The sequence below is a fragment of the Melospiza melodia genome, chromosome 8, assembly GCF_035770615.1.
Source record: "Melospiza melodia melodia isolate bMelMel2 chromosome 8, bMelMel2.pri, whole genome shotgun sequence".
NCBI classification, from domain to species: domain Eukaryota; kingdom Metazoa; phylum Chordata; class Aves; order Passeriformes; family Passerellidae; genus Melospiza; species Melospiza melodia.
In genome coordinates, this window is record NC_086201.1 from 26,751,786 (window position 1) to 26,768,598 (window position 16,813).

The following is a 16,813-nucleotide window of genomic DNA, read 5'->3' on the forward strand; positions in this document are numbered from 1 at the left end:
CGCTGAGGGCGGAGCCGTGCGGGGGGCGCAGAGGGGGAAGCCGTGAGGGGGGCGCAGAGGGCGGAGCCGTGAAGGGGGCGCAGAGGGGGAAGCCGTGAGGGGGGCGCAGAGGGCGGAGCCGTGAGGGGGGCGCAGAGGGGGCAGCCGTGAGGGGGGCGCAGAGGGGGCAGCCGTGAGGGGGGCGCAGAGGGCGGAGCCGTGAGGGGGGCGCAGAGGGGGCAGCCGTGAGGGGGGCGCAGAGGGCGGAGCCGTGAGGGGGGCGCAGAGGGGGCAGCCGTGAGGGGGGCGCAGAGGGCGGAGCCGTGAGGGCGCTCCGGCGAGCGGCGCTGCTCCGGAACGGGCTCGCGGCGGCTTCGCGTCGCCACAGCGACCGCGGGCACGAGCTGGGGGGCGCGCGTGGGCCCGGCGGCGGAAGTCCCGCCCTGCGGCCGAGGCGGGCTGGGAGCAGGGCGCGGGTTGGCCCTCGCACAGGTCCCTCAAGGCGCGGCGCCCGGGTTGGCTGCCTCGGGGACGGCCCCCGGCTGGCGCGTGAGCCCGGTTCCGCCTCCCGCTGCCGCTGCCTCTGCCGGGGGCGTGGGGAGCGGCCGGGACCCCGGTCCCGCAGCAGCGGCGCCGTGAGGGGAGAGGGCTGAGGCGGGGCCGCTCCGCGCCCCCCCGGCGGCAGCGCCCCCCGGCGGTGGGGCCGCGCCCACGTGAGGGGAGCCGCCATGAGCCGGCCCCAGGGGATGCGCGGCAGCCGCCGCTCCCTGCAGGTGAAGTTCGTGCCCGACGAGGACGTCCTCAAGCACATCTCCGACGACGCAGGTACAGCCGGCCCGGGGCATAGCCCAGCTCAGCGCCGCCCGCTGCCCCCAGGGCGCTGGGAGAGGGCTCTGAGCAGCCGCGGCCGGCCCCGGGAAAGGGGCTCTGCAACACCCGAGCTGGGTTCTGCAGGAGCACGAGGCCTCTGGGGTCGTTCTGCCCCGCTTGACTGCTCCCCGCAGAGTGTCTCTGTCCCAGCCCGGCACTGGACAGGCTGCAGAACGAGCTCTCGGTACCAGTTCCCCCCGCAGCAGCGTGTACGGGTGCCGGGGCAGCGGCGCGGGGAGCCGGGAAGCTCCTCGGGCCTGACGCGGTTAGACCCTCGCACGGGCAAAGCGGAACGAAGCTGCAGGTGTTTGCCGTACGAGTGCTTTGCTGCACTTCTGACTACTTTTAAGCTGGGGAGCCTCTGTGGAGATGCTTAAAACTTGCCAGTACAAGGCACGGAGCATTTCTTTCAGGCTTCACTGCTGGTCCTGCTGTGAGCAGAAGGTCATGCAGGTGGTGTCCAGAGGGCTTTCAGCCTACAGGCGAGGTATTTTCCAATCGCCCCTCTTCCCTAGGAAAAAATAAGAGTTGCCAGGTACCATCCCTTTGCATGCAATTTGATACTGTAATGTGTGAGCCACTGTCATTTCTCCTGTTCCTCTCTGTGGAGCTGGGGTTCCCTGAAATGAGTGTCTTACCCTCATGGACTGCAGGAGCCAGCATTTGTGGTGGAGGAGGGATGAATGGCTATAGGGTCAGATATCGACCAGTTGTTTTATCAGGACGTCTCAGCGTTCAATTTGTTGAGTGATTTGCATAACAGGAGCCTGGTCTCTTAAGTCGGGTGGCTGTGTACTACTGCAATAGAAATAATGAAATGGCAGGAGGTTAAACTTTTATTACAATTCTAGGAACTAAAGTACGGAAGGACAAGACTCAGATGAGTGTCAATGTCAAGAGATTTGTGAAGAAGCTTGAGAATATTTCTGATAACGAAGCTCAGGAGATCCTGGAAGAGAAGAACTATGTTGCTGCTCTTGGAATATGTGCCCAAGGTATTAGCAGGGGAAAACCTGACACAGCTCTGACTTCAGGAGATTCTTTCAGTGTTAGGGTTGTACAGTGCTTGTGAAGTTGCTTTTGAGGGCTTAATCTGCTCTGTCTGTGCTTGTGGTAACAGGTAGAAGAGAAGATTATGATTCTAGGATTTTATTATTATATTTGTTTTATATCACCTGCAGTATAAAGCCAAATAGTGAAATGTTACATTCCATCTTTCTTGGGTTGGGAGTATTATCAGTGCTTTTAAAATAGCTGCAAGTAACATGTCTTTTCACAGATCCAGTGGGCAATGGCTCAAATATAAGTGGTGGTGAAGTTTACTCATTCCAGACTCCCAAACGCTCCAACAAAATGGCAGAGCTGGGTATGTTTTGCTCTTCTTTCTCTGCAGACTTAAGAGAAGCAAGCAGAAAGTGGCAGTTCTAGAGAGGGTGGACTGTTTCAGTTCAGATAAGGTGCTTGAGCAGGGTTGTCACTCACATGAAGAATCCTTGTATGTCCAGCACCATCTGAACTTCATTAGTGTTTATTTGTCACAGCTAATGCTACATGCTACAAAGGATGAGCTGAAGGAGAGGGATCATGCTACTGAATCACTATACATAAACTGGTTTTGGTGCCTCTTAGTTTCTGCTGTGTCTTGGGAAGTTGTGTTTCCTATCTTAGACCTCCTTCTGCAGCAGGGTGGATTTCACTGGTGCTGTCTCCTGGAGCCACAACTCTATTTGAAAACTGAGGGAAGTCATACTGTGACGATCTGTTACATGGAATAGGCTGTTGGTCACACAATGGCAGGAACTGTTAGCAGGGTATTTCAGATTCACATCAGTCATTGAACTTCAGCTGGTGCTGATAAAGAGTAGACACAGGCAAATAGTTCTTCCTGGGGAGCCGATGTGTTTGCTATATCTGATGATCTGTTATGTCCAGCTGAGCAGTCTTAAAGTACTAAGTGAGCCTGACCAAACCTTGCTCTAATTCAAAGACATGTGGTCTTCCAGGGATGCTCTGTCATCAGCCATATTTGTAAACTTAATTAATTGAGGAGTTCAGCCTTTGAAAATCTTTGCTGAGGAATACAGCCACCTTTAGAGTTAGAAAATCCTAGAACTTCCTGAAATGTCTAGGAAATTAATATGAAGAGAGCATTTCAGGCGTATGGCTCCATTTCTGACTAGCCAGAGCTGGAAGTTTTGTACCTGACATGTCCTTCCTTCCCTTCCCCCTATTTCCTACAGCTTCTGAATTAGCCCGGACACCAGAAAAGAATGTGGCACCTGATGACTCCAAAAGCCCTGAGAAGATGGCCAAAACCCCTCAAAGCAGCCGTAAGTCCTGTGATGGTTTGGGGAACTGAAGCTGAGTGAGTGGGGGTTATGTTTCTCTTTGGGTGGTGGAGTGAATGTTTGAGTTCCAGCTTCTCTCATGCTTAAGTATCCTAGTTAACACCAGGGCTTAAGTATTCAGGTTAACACATGGGCTGAACAGTTTGATGTGCATGGCCTGAGCTTCACGTGGGTGTCACATCTCTCCTTTGCCCTGCTGCTCTAGAGGAAACATGAACATCTCTCTCTTCTATTGCTGTGACATTAATTACTTCCTTTCTGTTCAATAGAAATACTTGCACTTGAGAGAGTTATGAGCTGGGCTGGTGTGTTAAACACTGACTGGGTGGGAGTGTGTGGGTGTTCATGTGTAAATTCATACTTTATTATATAATATTTAACACCTAGTGCTGTAGGGAGAAATACAGGTGGGAGAAGTCAATGCATGTCAACACGGGCAAGAGGATGTGCATTTATGCTTGGAAATGGAGTTTGATGTGCTTAGGGAGGGAACATTAGCTCATTTTTCAGCTTCATCCCTCCCTGCTGGAGTCTCTTCCTCCTTCCTGGCCTCCCAAAGCTGTGACCAGGAATTAGCAGCTGCCTTCTGTGGTAATAACATTGACTCTTGTGTGACCTGACACAGGCAGGCTGCTGGAGCCACCACAAACTCACAGCCAGAATGCAAAGAGTAAATTTATTTCTATTAATTTCCTGAAGCAACACCTGGGCAGAGGGACATGAGTGGAGATGCAGGCACTGAGTGGAGATGCAGGCACCCTTATGTGTGGTTCAGTGCTGTTCACACTGGTGTATCAGTGGTTTTGCACATGCATGGTTTATCCCCATGCTGTGATCTTCACTGTGTTCTGATCTGTCTGTTAGGGTGCCTCCAGGCCACCAAACACCTACATTATCTATACACAAATGTTCTACTTCCCAAATCATACACAGGGTAAACAGCAATAGACATGGTGTATCTGTTCTTCTGCATTGCTGTTGGAGTCTTTGCTATCCCCAACTGCATGGTCACTTGAGCATATTTACAATTCTCATTGCCAGTCTTCCACTTCTAACCCATTCCTGCCAGCAACTCTCTTTGTTCTCTCCTTGCCTGCCTGTGAGGAACTAAGGCTTCCCTCATAGGATTAACTATCCAGGGAGCTGACATTCAGCCACGGTGTACCTTTGAACAGCGAATGCCTGTTTTTCTAATGGACCATATTGTGCCAGTGTTGAAAATTTGCAGTACTCTGTACAATGCTGTTTCTTCCTTTTCAGAGCGTTCAAGTTCAAACAAAGTGCAGCCGAGGGTGAGTAATGATTTTACATTGCTTGGATTTTGTATTTTAGCTTTTTTCCACACTTGTGAAACTTGAACTAGCTAATTACTGCAGTTCTGGAAAGGAAGGACCTTGAAAAGCATACTCCACAGTAGAGATGTCTCTTCTGTTCTAACCAGAAGGAGTAACTCAAGTGAGAACCATTAATCAGGACTATGGGGTTTGGAGTCAGTGGGCAAATAATAGGTTTGACAGCTGAATTGCCATGGGTGGAAACTATTTCCTTGCATCACACAAGTGAGGATGCTAGATAATCCCTTCATATACAGTTAAACTCACAGCTTTCCAGTTTCTCACTAAAGGAAGAAACAGCCCTAATTGTAAGAAATACTGTTAGAACAGGAGTTCCAGAACTGGGATGCTGTTCAGTTTCTTACTTACCAATTGGTTTATAAAGAGGAGATACAGTGCAGAACTGCCAGTTGTGGTGGCTATGGCGTGAAAGAGCTGGCTTTCTAAAACAGTACGGCATCATAGCAGAAATGTGTGCACAGTTTTTCTGGTATGAGGTTCCAGGATGAGATACGCCTGAAAACGACATGTTGTTTGGGGATGCCATAGTCACTGCTTGGTGATTTCACATCCACTTTGTCAGGATCAACAAAAGTATTTCCTAAGTATTGCAGACTTGATCCAGTGTCCAAGTCAGGCATGTGCTTTAAACACATGTAAGGAAAATGTGACACTACAACTTGGTGAGCCCAGGCAGCTTGGATTGCTTTGCTGTACTTCTGGGCTTAGTATGCTGAGTGGTCTTCTGTCATTCTGGTTGTTGTTTTCATAGAGGACTTCAGGTGACTTTGAGTTGATAGCATGATGTGGAAGGTGACTGCTGTGGGGACTGAAGCATTTCCAGTTTGTCACTGCTGTGGTTTGGCTCTTCCTGAGAGGCCAAGATTGGCATCTTGGTTGGAGATTCAGTTTTCTACTCTCCATGTTGAGCTGAAAGAATTAAGCCCCCTTTGGAAATTGATCCTGTCTCCCTCTGAATGGGAAAACAAGAACTCTCCATACTTAACTGCCTCTGCTTTTCCAGTTTCATGTGGGCTGAAATAGTTTGGAAATGTAACTTGTCTTTGCTTGGCAGAGGGTAGTTTAGAGGAGAGAGATGTTTCTTTTAATGCATGTTTTTTCTTTGCTGTTCCAGAGTAAAAAGAAAGAATTTGTGTCCACCACACCTTACAGACTCAGAAAGAGACTAGCAGGTAAAGATTACCCTTTGCTGTCAGCTGCCATGATCAGTGAGGCACTGTGTTCAAGGGAGAGTGCTTTCCTGTTGAGCTGTCTGTGGTAGCAGTGTGACAGAAACAGCCTGATTTATCCTGCAGAGAGTGTAGAAATGTCCTTAAGGAAATCCATGTAGACCTTTCCTCTACTTGCTACTAAGGTGAGAGGTGGAAGGATTAGAAGCACAGAGTTACTGAACTTCAGTAACATGATCAAAAGAGACAAAACTTTCAGTAATCTTACCTGTGCTGACATTTAGTGTGGCCCAATTGCTTGAACCAGGCATAAAACTTTTGGATAATGGCTGAGACATCCATTTCAAAGTATTTCCAGTAACTGGTTGGCTAAACCAGAATGAGTGCAGAGGAGAGTTTAGTATGTGGTGTTTCATCTTCTGTTTCTTTTGTGTTGAGAGACCGAGCCAGATTTCATCTGTGCTCTTCAATCAGTGCTGCTGACAGAGATATTTTGCAACAACTTGTTTGCAGAATGTGACATAGAAGGTACTCAGCCTGCTCTATTGGCATTTGGGAAAACTGACACAGAGATGCTAAGAGAAATAGGGAATTCCATTGTCCATTTTTAGTCTCTTTTTATAGTACAACGGTGTTTCTTGGTTGGTATCAAGGAGGAGGCTTTACTTAACAATACTTTGTGATTCTAGAACTGCAAAATAAATGGCCATCTGTGTTTGCAGTTCTCTTAAGCATTGATGTTACTTTTCTGTGAAATATATTTAGGATTCATATGCTTGTAAAACAACTAGAGAATGTGTATGAGGTGGTGCAAAATGAGTTCTGTGTAAGAAGTCATTCCTAGCTTTTAACCTCAAAATTTATGCTCTAGCTCCAGATCCCTATTTAGAAAGTGAGAGTGAGTATTCTGCTTCCTGCTCAGAGGAGGAGGACGAGGACGAACAGAAGGAAGTCAGCGCTGTTTTGTCAGATCGAAAGACTCCAGCAAAAGCTAAGGCTGCATCTACACCTCCTCCCAGAAACAGCCTAGCCAAAAAAAAAAAGGAGCAGAAGATGGTGAGTGTACAAAAATATACCCCTGAGCTAGCAAACATGAAGGGATGTATGATGACAATGAGCTGTTAGTGACCTCACCTGACCCTGGGGAAGAACTGCTCAACTCATTTCATATCAAACCAGCTGGGCTGGCTTTTGCTGTACTTCTGAGTAATCCTTGGTGGACAGGCACCATGTGAACCTGTGTGCTAACTCAGCTGGCATCATTAGCAGCTTCAGAAGGAGAAGTCCATGGAGCAGGAGACTTTGTATTGGGACAGGATGAAGAAATTGATTCCTGTAGTACCAAAAGGAGTGCACATTACTGTTTTGGCTTGGTGTTCAGCTTAATTGTCTTACTTCCTTCCAGCACTGGGATCCCCACACCAGTTAAGAATTACTGTTATCTCATCTCTCACAGAATCTCTTTTCTGGCTGTCTCTTCGGGAAAGAATCATCTGACATTAGCTTTGGCAGAATGCTGCTATAGAAGCCATTTTTGCAAATAATTTCTGTCTTTCTGTATTCACCCTTGCCCTATATCTCATTGGCCATCTTAGGGAGAGGGATAACTTGATAACAGGAGGAGTGTTGCTGACCTTGTTGTCCCTTTATAGGGCAACTTGGTGGAGGAATACTTTGAAGCTCACAGCAGTTCCAAAGTGCTCACTTCAGACCGAACACTGCAGAAGCTGCGGAAAAGAAGATTGGATCAGGTACTGTTCATAGTGAGTCACACGACTCTGGGTTTTTGATTTCCATGATATAGTATTCCCCTGCTGTTATTTGAAATTGCTGCCCAAAGTAACATCTGGATTTTTAACAAGTTCTTTCATAACAGCTGTGGGAGTAAATCACAGCTTACAGTGTTAAAGCTACTGCTGTCTTCAAAGTAATTGAAGGTTTAGCAGTTTTGTCTCTCAGTACTTTGTTTGTCTGATACATTGCAGTTGCCTTTCCAGTGTCAACTGTCTTCTACTGCAAGGGAGTGGGAAGCAAAGCTGTTAAAATTGTAGAGGAAGAGAGGCCAGTGTAGATTTGATGCTGACTATCATGCTACTGTGCTGTTTAAACATCAGCATTACAGCATATCTTGGAAGCTGAATTAATCCTTTGATTCTTGATGCTTTTCTACATTGAGCTATCAGCTACAAATTATACCCTTCTACTGTATTTTTTTTGAGATGGTGGAGCCTTTGTTCCCATGGCCAGGGATGTGATGTTGTATCTTGTTGGTACAGTGCTTGGTGATGTGTAAGCTCCGTGTGTATCTGTTTTTCCTGTAGTGATTTTTCCATACTTGGCAGGAGAGAAAAATACACAGTGTGTCATCTGTTTTAGTCCTAGTCTTGCTGCTGTTTACCATAATAAGGTTACTTAATCTCTGCTTTGTATCTCCAGCAGCAAAACTGTGCCTAGTGGGGTATTAATGGGGAGAGAAAAAACTGACCACAAACTGAGTGCACTGACAATGAAAACTATTCTCTAGTTAAGGGAGCGTGCTAGAGAGTGTTTTAAGGACTTCAGGTGTTTCTCTTGCTTCTTCTCAACTTTGAATGACTGTTATCTCTTTCTCAACACAGCAAACACTGCATGATCTTTTGAAAAATGCTCCCCTTGCTTATGCTGCTGAAATTAGAGACCTTAACCAGCAACATGAATCCTTGTTTTCCAAATGGATGCTGCAATTACAGTAAGTATCCAAGGAGAATCACTGAAGAAGCTTAGTTAAAAGGCACTGCCAGTACATTTCCCCTCATGTCAGTAACATCCTGTGGACGAATTAAGGAGGAAATTTTTTTCATTGTTTGCTTAAATTTAAAAGTGGCTGACATTAATTTAATTCAGTGCGTCCTGTAGACCAAATCCTATCTGATTAACTTCTTGAACTGAATGTCTGAAGTGCAATGAAGTTGCATTCTACCTGCTTAGCTTGCCTGTGCCTCTCTAAACCAAACTAGAGGGCATTCACAAACAGGGAACATGAATAGTGAGAGAGCAGGGAAAATGAATTATGAGAAAAGTGCTCTTTGTGAGGAATCATTTTTGTTCTCAGCAGCAAGTTAGTAGTGAGTTGCCCACCCTCACCATCTTCAGTCTATGGCTATCTCTAGTGGTGTAGCAGTTTATTTCAGTGCCTGTGGTACCTAGTGATCTGGGCATGAAGAAACCCTAATGCTTTTGGAAACACTGGCAATATAAATTTTATTTGGCTTTGTGTGTATCTTCATGGGAAGGAGAAGGGTGAACATTCAGGAAAGCAAATGAAACTATAGAGACCTTTGAGGCTCTGAAGCATCTTAAAGAAGGCAGACCACCACCCCTGAGGCTGGAGCCAATACTGGTGATGAGTGCTCATTAGACAATATTAGTTCCTGGGAATAGGCAGTGTTTCTGATAAGCTGGAGAGAGGTTTAGTCTAGGTGCAGTTCATCAAGGCTAAGGCCTAATGAGCATTTCCCATATCATAGTGCAGCCTGAAAGAGGATGAGGGATGTGACTAAAGTTGGCTTTTCTGGGTCTCTACAATTCCATACCATGCTGTCTTTATGCTTTCCTGCCTCTGTTTCTGTGGAACAATCAGGGTAAGAAATATACAAGAGTATAGAGTAATTTTGCTTTGAAATGGTGCCTGAGGATCGGAGTGGTAAACCAGTATGAAAGTTTGCTTTTTTTTTCTTGTAATTACTTGGACCTGTAGTAATTAAAGTACTTGGTGAGGGAATGCATGTGAGTGTTTATCACCATTTCTTACCTGAAGTTGTAGATTTAGTGTTCTGTTCTTGTCAATAGCATTTTCTTCCATCCATGTTTTGCTAAGTTTGTGAGCCTCTAGGCTGCTAAAATGATTCTTTTGCTGGGATGCCTTGTTCCAGATTCCTAACCTTATTTATCAGCTGTAAGCTTAAGGTAAGCCCAGAGTTGACAAAACATGAAATTTTTTAAACCAAGATTGCAGTGGATCATTTTGCTTAATGAATGTAAGGACCTAAACCAGACTTGCACTTCTTTGATCCTTTGTATTTGCTCACTTTTCTGCAGCTTGGGTTTCAATATTGTGCTTTATGGACTGGGCTCAAAGCGTGATCTGTTGGAGAAGTTTCGTACCTCTTTGCTCCAGGATTCTGTTCACCTGGTGGTTAATGGATACTTCCCCAGCATCACTGTGAGATCTGTAAGTGGGGGAAAAGCTTGTGGGTTTGTGTAATCATCCTGTGCTACAGATACCCCAGAGTCTTTCAGTGCAAAATGTTAAGGAAACCTGCTGCACCCTATAGCAACAGACTCTGTAGAGCAGTTCCTCTCTTTTCTAATACTTTGAAAAAATGATCCCATACATTTTCCAAGGAATTGCAGTATTTTCTGTCGGGAATAGATATTCATCACTCTAAAGCCTTGTTTTATGTCACTCTTTTGAGAAGGGGTATAATTTTTTTTGTTTATGTTCACTGTTTTAGGGATTTTATGGTAATAATCAGATTATCTCTCACAAGGTATCCAAGGGCTCAGTTTAAGATTTTCTGCACTTCAGTGTCAGAGCCCTTCATAAAGAACTCCTGTTTTCTTTTTCAGATTCTCAACTCCATCACAGAGGAGGTTTTGGACCATATAGGGACCTTCCGCAGCCCCCTTGACCAACTTGAATTCATAACCAAAAGGTTCAAAGAAGGTAAAATTACTAACTTTATGCATAAAAACATTAGAGCCTGGACATTTTCTTCCCCTATAATTTTTATAGAAGCAGTTACAGTTTCTTAGTGCATTGTAGCTAGTATATTTCTTGCTTGTAATGTATGCAACATATATGAAAACAAGCATGCACTAGGAGTATCTGTGTACCTACATGTGTAACAACCTCATGTTAGCTGTTAGCTCAGTCAGTGTTTTACAGCAGGACAGCAGTGGCAAACAAGCAGGTTAGAATTGATTTCAAAAGCAAAATTAAACAGGTATTGCCTCACAAAGGGCTTGCTGAATTGTTTCTGAATGTCTGTCTTACTGCTTGTATATTCATACACAGATAGCCATGGAATCTTAATTGTGCATGGCATTGGTGTTTCAGTGGTTACATTCTGTTTTTCATCATTACCTTGTGAGTATTTCTGGTGGGACTAAGAGAAAAAGGCAGGATAACAGCAGTTCCCACCTGAATGTACATAAGTCAGTCTTGCAGTCTGATATTGCTGATCTCACTGGTTTCCATTGGCAGGCAAGTATGTATGGATTTGCCCAAAAACTGGTTACAGTTCTAGAATTGTTTCTGGACTCAGGAAATGGTTGTTCATTGGAATAAATCAACTGAGACTCCATTTTCTTCCTGCAGGAAAAGCCAAATCTTTATTGTATAGGTCATGTTTTATAGGATTATCAGCAGGCCCTGTGTCAGACCTTATTGTTGGACAATACATTCTCACTTAGTTCATTGGTCAGTACATGGTATTTTGCATATCTATCAAACTTCTGTATTTTTAGCTAGTTTACATATTTTTTTCTTGATTCTCATGAGACAGATCTTATTGTTTACGCAGATGCTAGTTGTTTTTCACCCAAGAATATGTTCTTGTGTTAATGAGCTCTCATACCAAGATTGTTTTCACATGGGAACTTGCAGATTACTTAGCTGGACTTAGAAGAAATGACAGGCTAACTATTGATTTAACAGAGCAGGCTTGATTTTATGAGGCCTTTCTTTTATAATTCTTCTACCTGTCTATGACAGTTGTTCCCAGGGATAAGTACAGCAGCAAGAAGCTAGCTGGAAATTCTAACATCTGCCATTTGCATTATCTGAGCTAGGTCTCTAACATTTTTCAGAATTTATTAAAATTTTCAATGAAGTTAAGATGCTTTGGATCCAACCTTGAATAGAAAATGCATTTTTACTGTGAGGAGGAGCTTAAAGATCCTAGTCATGTAAATCAAAAGCATCTGAATAAACTGTGCTTAGTCTTCCATTCTAAAATATATTTCAATGACCTTCAATTGCAAAGGAAACACAACTAAAGGAGCAATTCCTGGTAAAGCTGTGAGCAAGTGAAAAGTGGATTATAACAGAAAAGCTTAAACTGAAAAAAAGCCAATCCTGTGACTGTGATGACAGGGAATTGAGAAAAACCCTTTTAGGTGCTCAGAAACACCCGGTATAGCTTCAAACTATGTTGTACAAGGAAAGCAATATTGGAATGATGTATATGGAGAGTGGTGAAACACACTTGTGCTACACTGCACTGGGAATGGGAAACCAGCTTGTGCGCAGTTCCTTTGATTGTTTCTCTGCTGTTTTTTCTGACCTTGCAGATTCATCTTTAGAGCTCTATGTCCTCATTCATAACCTGGACAGCCAGATGTTGAGAGGAGAAAGAAGTCAGCAGATCCTTGCACAGTTATCCTCCCTGCCTAGCATTTACCTCATTGCCTCTATTGATCACATCAATGCTCCTCTCAGTGAGTTCCCCTGGGCCTGATCTAGCCAAGAGAAGGATGTGTGTTCTGCTTTGGGGCTGCTGAGCATGTTTCATAAGCTCATGTGTTGCTTACTATGTATTACTATTACTGTGTATGTATTACTGTTGATGTGTAGAACAGATCTGTTGATGTATGTATAGTCCTGATTGGGAGTGTGGCTGTGCTGAACCAAAACTGTGTAAAGATACTGAGAAATACCACTAACCATTATATACAAATAGACTCCAAGCTTTTGGCAGTTTGATTTTAGGAGCTTACTGATTGGAAATTGGATAATTAAGGATGGCAAAGCAAAGATACTTAAATAACTTACTTATATTGATTACTATTATGATTAGACTAAAAGATCCTAATCAGAATTATTTACTACACAGCACAGGTAGCTGTAACAATTAGTATAGTTCACTTTTTTAAAGCAATATTGAAGCAATTATATTAAAGCTAGCAAAAACTATACAAGTAGAAATTGATTTTACTCACCCATACCAACAACTATGGGCAGATCTCTTTAGCTCAGGCTGGAGGAGTAACCTTGAGGGGTGTCCCCACTAAAGGGAGGAATCTCCACACACTCTGAGAAGAGTCTTGTTTCAGCTATTTTACCCCCTCTCTAGGTAGAGCTTTAGAGCTTCCAGCTACAGCCAGAAATTGTTTGCATACTCCTGACTCTGGAAGGATTTACAATGTATCTGTGGAAAAGGGATGCCTGCAAATGTTTTGTTGGTGGGAATTTATCTTACTGGAACTGCAGTTATCAGGGTGTATGTAATGTGAATTTCACGAGCATATATTGTTTCCTCAATCCTACACCAGAGCTGCAAGCATTTTAATATTGCTTGTTTAATGCCTTAGAAAACATAAATCTCCCAGTTTTGTCTGCTCTTTGTGTTCTGTCTGTCTAGTGTGGGATCATGCAAAGCTGAGCCTCTATAACTGGCTTTGGTATGAGACAACCACATTTAATCCTTATGTGGAAGAAACATCTTATGAGAACTCGCTTTTAGTACAACAGTCTGGATCTTTGGCTTTGAGCTCCCTAATGCATGTCCTGCATAGCCTCACTCTCAATGCCAGGTAAGACACTGTTACACTTCACAGTAGCACTTGCCAAGGACCCAGTCCTTGTGCAGTCTGTGTTTTCTGATAATAGTGTTCCAGACCAAGATGGTAGGACCTGGGTTCCAGCTGATTGGTTACTTTAAATTTGGATAGCAGGCCTTGTCCAGTGATGAGATTCACAACCAGGTTCTTTGTGCATAAGGCAAAATTAGTTAATATTTTCTAACTGTGCTAGTTTTGGGTTGTTTTAAAATTATTTTTATTTTGATTTTTCCCTTTCCTCCTTTCACTTAGAGGGATATTCAGACTGCTTGCTCAGCACCAGCTGGAGAAAAAGGACAATCCATCTTATCCAGGTAGGTACCCACCTTTTCTCATTTGTTTGGGCTGTTGCTGTTCACAGCAGCCCTGGGGTTTGGTATGCAGGTTACACATCCAGCAACAGAAGTGCTCGAACAGTTGTCTCAGTGAGGCTCACTGTCTTTCTAGTGGCACTGTGTCTGACTAAGACAGGAAATCAATAGACTGGCTGGCTCTGAAGGACTGCCTTTTACATGCTTAGACATGGCTGAGACTGTTGGTGAGGGACTGTGGACTAAAAAAATTAAAATGAAGACTGAAATTGTATAACTTGCACTTAAATGTCCTATATAAATGGCTTCTGACGTACCTGTGCTTTCTAGGATACACGTGGAATATTCTGTCACTGTGTCATAGGTGTTGCAGTGGATATGAATAACATTTTAATGGTAAAGAAAGCAAGATAGAGGAGTTGGAAATTAAGAGAAACTAACGATTGTAAAAAGTGCATTTAAAGTGCTATTAAAATTCCATTAGGCAGCAGGGTGCCTCACATGTTAATTGAGCTGTTGTCCGTTAATTACAGAAGTATTACCTTGGCTGTATACTTGCAAGAAGTGATGATACTGTAGCCACTCTGGTCTAAGCCAAAGCAAGACTTTCAGGTGGATATGTGGTGTTAGACCTGGAAAAATCTGACAATCTTACTACTTCAGTTTCTTGTTCTTGCCTTTTTCTGTCTCCAGGGCTGTCTTTCCAAGACTTTTACCAGCAGTGTCGGGAGGCTTTCCTTGTGAACAGTGACTTGACACTCAGGGCACAGCTGACAGAATTCAGGGACCACAAGCTGATCCGGACCAAGCGGGTGAGTCCAGGGAAGAATTCTATTCAGCCATTTTTATTTGAATAAAAAGGATTCCTACTTGCTGTATTTTTTAAGCATGTAGGAACTGGCAAAGGGCTGAAATTCTGTAATTGCAGCTCTTTCCATGCCTCCAATTTGTCAACACCCTTTACACAGATAGAGGATTATAGAAACGCAGTGTGCTTTGGTTATTCAGCAACCTACGTGTCTTCTTTTGAAGACTGTGAGAAGTAGCAGACTATGGAGCCTGCCAGTCTGCTTCCAATAGTATTACCTGTATTTCTATAAGGAAGGAATGCAGACTTGTCATAATAATGAGGCAGTACAGCAGTACAGGATATAGTGTTGAAGTGTTGAAGATAAATGTTGAAGAGCTTTGTAGTGTCAGACAAGCATAACCCACCAGAAGATTTGTCACTTAATGACTTTTCTCAGTATTTGTGCATTTCCTGTGTTGCTCCAGTGAACTATTCCAGGTTTTCAGTAATGTAGCTGTTCAGAACGCTATCTAGCTCTAATCCAGACTGCAGCTAAATGCTAGCATTGCAGTGCTGTCTAGTGGCTTGCCTGGCACTGCACACTGGTGTTAACAATGTCTGTGCATGTCTGTTCTCAGGGAGCTGATGGTGTGGAATACTTACTAATTCCTGTCGATGACAGTACCTTGACCGACTTCTTAGAGAAAGAGGATGAAGAAGTGTAACATCTGTGTCCTCAGTGTCTACAGCAACTGCTCTCAAAGGCTGCTGGAGAGGGGCCTATCCTCAGATCTCTTTCTCCAGCCTCACAGCTGCTGCATTGATAAGTAATAATTCTAAAGAATCTTGCCCATTGTTCAACTGCCTCAGGTAGTTTGGAATGATGATTCTGTAAGCAAGGCCTCTCTTGCACTCTAGTTGGATTTGTCTGCTTTGTCTCTTAGCTCAGACAATGCCTTCTTCCTATCTGTACATCCAACCTCACAGCCAGAAAAACAAACTTGGTGAGATTGTGCCTTCTGCTCTCTACCTCAGTAGACATGAAGGTTTTATTGGAGCAATTTACTTGGGAAGTGCAAATCACAAGATGGTCAAGAGCTTTAGTTTGTACTAGCGGTGCAATTTTTCCCATTTGAGTGCTATCCAGTACTCCTTACTGTTTAGACAAAACTAGCTTCCAGTGTATGAAGACAAGATTTATAATGCTACAAGACCTGTCTTGACTGCATAAGGAAAGGAGAATATTAGTGGGTTTGGGATGCTGCAGGTGACTTAGTAAATTCTGGCAATAAAACTGAAGGACTTGTTCCAAATTAACATCCTTTTGTAAGATTTAGATAATCAAAATTATGATGGACTCATGTCATTGCCTGCTACTTTCCAAGGTGCAATCCAGGAATATGAAGAGGCTATGAAGCTTTTTCATTTATTTTTTTAAATCTTGATTGTATATTTATATTTTTTACATCAGGAGTGCCCACTGATCCTGGAGGAGGCCTTAAATGCCACTTAGAAGCTCTCCCTTTTTTTAAGCTTTTAGAGGTTGGGAGACTACTGAAGTTTGACATCTTTTCTTCAATTCTTTTTTTCTCAGTTATGTGGGAGGAAGCTCTATAGTTCCATCATCTGTAGTCTGCCAGCCAGACTTCAGGGACTCTCTATGCCTAATATTTGGTAGCTGTGTTACAGCTCAGTGTTGTAATAGTTCAAATCAATCAAATAAAGTACTTTATTAATTTTCATTAGTTTGTCTTGTCTCTCACAATCTTTTTATGTTACAGGAAGATCGAGATCCTTTTGGCAGTTGTGCAAAAGCTTCATTTTCATTATTATGTCAAATATCTGTGCAGAAGATTTCAAACTACTGAGTAGAAATATTTACATTGTTTCTTACGTCAAAATCAAGAATCGTTTGCCTGGCTTTTAATAGTAGTATATAGCTTTAAAAGAGAACCAAAACATCCCATGGAGCAATAGTACCTTATCTGCCCCTCACTTGGTACTTGACAGAAGCAAGAGATCTATGGCCTGACTTTTGTATTAGAAACCTAGAGCTTTTACCTACCCCACTGTCAACTTGATTCTTCATACAGGTCCTTTCCCTTTACTTGAGATAGAAGAAATTCCTTCTCACTTCTCAGCATATTGAGGTGCCTTCATGGTATTGGTAAGAATGATGACCTTTATATAGCCTAGGTAGCTTCAGATAAACCAATCATCTCTTTCACTTAAATACATTTAAGTGGAATGAGACATGCAATTATTAGATGGAGACACTGCTTGATGAACTGCTTTTATTAACTTAAAAGGATAGAGCTAACATCTTTACAAATTTCTAATGAAATATATTTACCATCCAGAGATGGTAGGGTATACAACTGTGAGATTT

At 43.5% G+C, this 16,813-nt stretch overlaps 1 protein-coding gene across 1 annotated transcript; it reads left to right on the forward strand.

The window, feature by feature from the left end:
* The first annotated feature begins 692 nt into the window (after positions 1 to 692).
* ORC2 (origin recognition complex subunit 2) lies at positions 693 to 16,166 on the forward strand. The gene is made up of 16 exons (XM_063162414.1): positions 693 to 804; positions 1,701 to 1,844; positions 2,129 to 2,215; positions 3,090 to 3,179; positions 4,458 to 4,489; positions 5,667 to 5,724; positions 6,593 to 6,777; positions 7,374 to 7,472; positions 8,340 to 8,449; positions 9,799 to 9,931; positions 10,330 to 10,426; positions 12,055 to 12,201; positions 13,125 to 13,296; positions 13,576 to 13,637; positions 14,328 to 14,446; positions 15,063 to 16,166. The coding sequence occupies exons 1-16, from the start codon at positions 708 to 710 to the stop codon at positions 15,147 to 15,149; spliced, it is 1,719 nt and encodes a 572-aa protein (XP_063018484.1). The 5' UTR covers positions 693 to 707; the 3' UTR covers positions 15,150 to 16,166.
* Positions 16,167 to 16,813: the final 647 nt, after the last annotated feature.

What these genes read in the sequence shown, in the direction of transcription:
- ORC2 (XM_063162414.1), top strand. Translation starts at nt 708, where the DNA reads ATGAGCCGGCCCCAGGGGATGCGCGGCAGCCGCCGCTCCCTGCAGGTG. An exon ending in TCTTGGAATATGTGCCCAAG is followed by an intron (nt 1,845 to 2,128) that starts GTATTAGCAGGG and finishes GTCTTTTCACAG; the next exon opens with ATCCAGTGGGCAATGGCTCA. An exon ending in AGCTGATCCGGACCAAGCGG is followed by an intron (nt 14,447 to 15,062) that starts GTGAGTCCAGGG and finishes GTCTGTTCTCAG; the next exon opens with GGAGCTGATGGTGTGGAATA.